At 41.2% G+C, this 1,759-nt stretch overlaps 1 protein-coding gene across 1 annotated transcript in view; it reads left to right on the top strand.

The window, feature by feature from the left end:
* Positions 1-733: 733 nt before the first annotated feature.
* Positions 734-1,759, top strand: part of LOC122811472 (H-2 class II histocompatibility antigen, A-Q alpha chain-like) — a gene marked incomplete in the record, with an annotated part of 279,772 nt that continues 278,746 nt past the window's right edge. The window contains 2 exon segments of the mRNA XM_044083335.1: positions 734-950; positions 1,138-1,349. Of these exon segments, the coding sequence (XP_043939270.1) occupies positions 866-950; positions 1,138-1,349 (297 nt within the window).

Raw genomic sequence — 1,759 nt, 5'->3', positions numbered from 1 at the left:
TTGTATATATCTGTTTCTATCTCTTGCTCTATGTATGTCTACGTATGCATATATCTACATCTATGTACGTATTTAAAGCTTTTGATGTGCCTGGGTGTCTGATTTGCACTGAAGATGCTGCTAATGCTAAGGCAGTGAAACCGCGGTCTGTGTTTGTGGGTCACTTATTTATTTTAAATATTAGAATGAGTTCACCTTACTTGTGAAGTGCTGGATTGCTTTTTTGGTCTTTTGATATATTCTATATAAATATATACATTTCACTGTCTCTCTCCACATACACGCGCGCTCACTGAAACATACCTGTTCTCAGCTGTGCAGATTTTGCCTCCTATTTTTGGTCCCTAACATTGTGGTTTTCTGGCAAATCATTTCGGTCTTCATATAGTTCTGAAAGTGCATGCTAATTGGAGCGTGTTATTCTACCACTTGCTACATATATAATTAAAATCTGATGCAGTACGAGTAAAATAGACGTTTTGGGGGGGGGAGAACAATAATTGTTTTTTTCCTATTTATGGCGTTTGTCGTCTTATTATTTAGGCTTTCTTCAGATTTTTTGCACTAAAAGGTTGAAAGGTATGAATTTTGTGTCGGCGTGTGGGTTTACGTCCTTAATTCACACACACACACACACACACACACACTCTCTCTCTCTCTCTCTCTGCAGGCATGTAATGCCTTTATAAAATGTGCAAGTTATGTTCTAGCAGCGTATAACAGGTTCCTTGCCCAGCAACCGTAGCGTCATCCGACATTTTTATTACAATTGGTGGCTGTGATGTCCTGCTGCTTAGAAAAGGAATTTCAGGAGTACGAATATTTGTGTGTAAATGTGTGCAGCTCGGATTAATTCAGGAGTGCAATGATGCCGGGGACAAGTGTTTCATCGTTTGAGAGGGTTTTGCTGTTTGGGGTGCTGTGCATGTGCAGTGTTTTAGCTGTTGATGGTAAGTACAGAACGGCATCAGCGGAAGGTAGTTTCCTGGGACTTCTGTTTACTGGATTGTAGTTTATTTAACTTTAGTGCAGTCGGTGAATTATAAGGGAAACGGTGTTATATGAGGGTGCTGACATGTTGTGGATACATACCGTAAGGCAGCTGAGTTTGCTTTAAACGCGCTTTTCTTTCTGCAGTTGAACATGTTATGATGGCGGACACGGACTTCTGTGAGAAGGATGCCCGCTCACCGGGGCAGTACTCGTTTATGTGGGACAAGGACGATATGTTTGACGTAGACCTGGCGAAGAAGGAGACCGTCTACCACGCGCCTGATATCCAGAAGTTCGCTCACTACCAGGCAGAAGGCGGATTACAGAACATGGCTGTGTGCTATCATAATTTAGATCTTTACATCAAAAGACCAAAACCCCCAGTGGGCTCTGCAGGTAGGAGGATGACCTTTGTTTCTTTATGGCAACTCTAAAAGGTTTACTTGAACAGTTTTCTTTTTCAGGTATAATTATTACTAAATGATTTAATCCTAACACAAGCATATCATGATGGCATCCTCACACACCGCTTACAAACTCTGCACTTCTTACCCCAGAACTTAGAAACCGGGACCCCAAACTGGGGGCACTTTTAAACACTGTTAGTCACCCAGAAAAAATGACGCAATTAATTTCTATTAACTTGCCTTTTATTTTACTCTCTTTGCATTTGTTTGTCTGGAAAACCCGTCTGGACAGCGTTTTGCAGCGTAAACCCGAGGAGAAAAGTTCCACCAAAGTCAGTAAATTTGCATAAATGTACAAA

The sequence above is a fragment of the Protopterus annectens genome, chromosome 9.part0 (assembly GCF_019279795.1).
Source record: "Protopterus annectens isolate FY-2018-M chromosome 9.part0, PAN1.0, whole genome shotgun sequence".
In the NCBI taxonomy this organism is placed as follows: Eukaryota; Metazoa; Chordata; order Ceratodontiformes; family Protopteridae; genus Protopterus; species Protopterus annectens.
This window is presented reverse-complemented; position numbering and strand designations above follow the sequence as displayed.